This window comes from Eimeria mitis, genomic scaffold (genome assembly GCF_000499745.2).
Source record: "Eimeria mitis Houghton genomic scaffold, Emh_scaff5145, whole genome shotgun sequence".
NCBI classification, from domain to species: Eukaryota; Apicomplexa; class Conoidasida; order Eucoccidiorida; family Eimeriidae; genus Eimeria; species Eimeria mitis.
The window spans coordinates 3114-3422 of record NW_013573440.1 but is presented as its reverse complement, the minus strand read 5'-3'; the positions used below and the strand labels follow the sequence as shown (position 1 = coordinate 3422).

At 30.4% G+C, this 309-nt stretch overlaps 1 protein-coding gene across 1 annotated transcript in view; it reads right to left on the bottom strand.

Moving 5' to 3' along the window:
- Positions 1 to 302: 302 nt before the first annotated feature.
- The window catches only part of EMH_0080120 (uncharacterized protein), a gene marked incomplete at both ends in the record, with an annotated part of 1253 nt that continues 1246 nt past the window's right edge, over positions 303 to 309 (bottom strand). Inside the window, one exon of the mRNA XM_013500216.1 lies at positions 303 to 309. Within this exon, the coding sequence (XP_013355670.1) occupies positions 303 to 309 (7 nt within the window).

The following is a 309-nucleotide window of genomic DNA, read 5'->3' as shown; positions in this document are numbered from 1 at the left end:
ATATATATATATATATATATATATATATATATATATATATATATATATATATATATAAACAAAAATATGTAGAGTTTAGACACACATAGATATCTCCCGCTGCTGCTGCTGCAGCAGCTGCTGCAGCAGCTGCAGCATCAAGATAAACGCATGCATGCATGCATGTGTAAGAGTTGTATTTGTTGTGTTTACTTTATTTTTATGTTTTATATTAAATTTATTTATTTTTTCTTTTTCAGTAGGAGATAACAACAGCAGCAATTCATCTGCTGCAGCAGCATCTCCTTTCTTTCTGTCTCTGTCTAACAC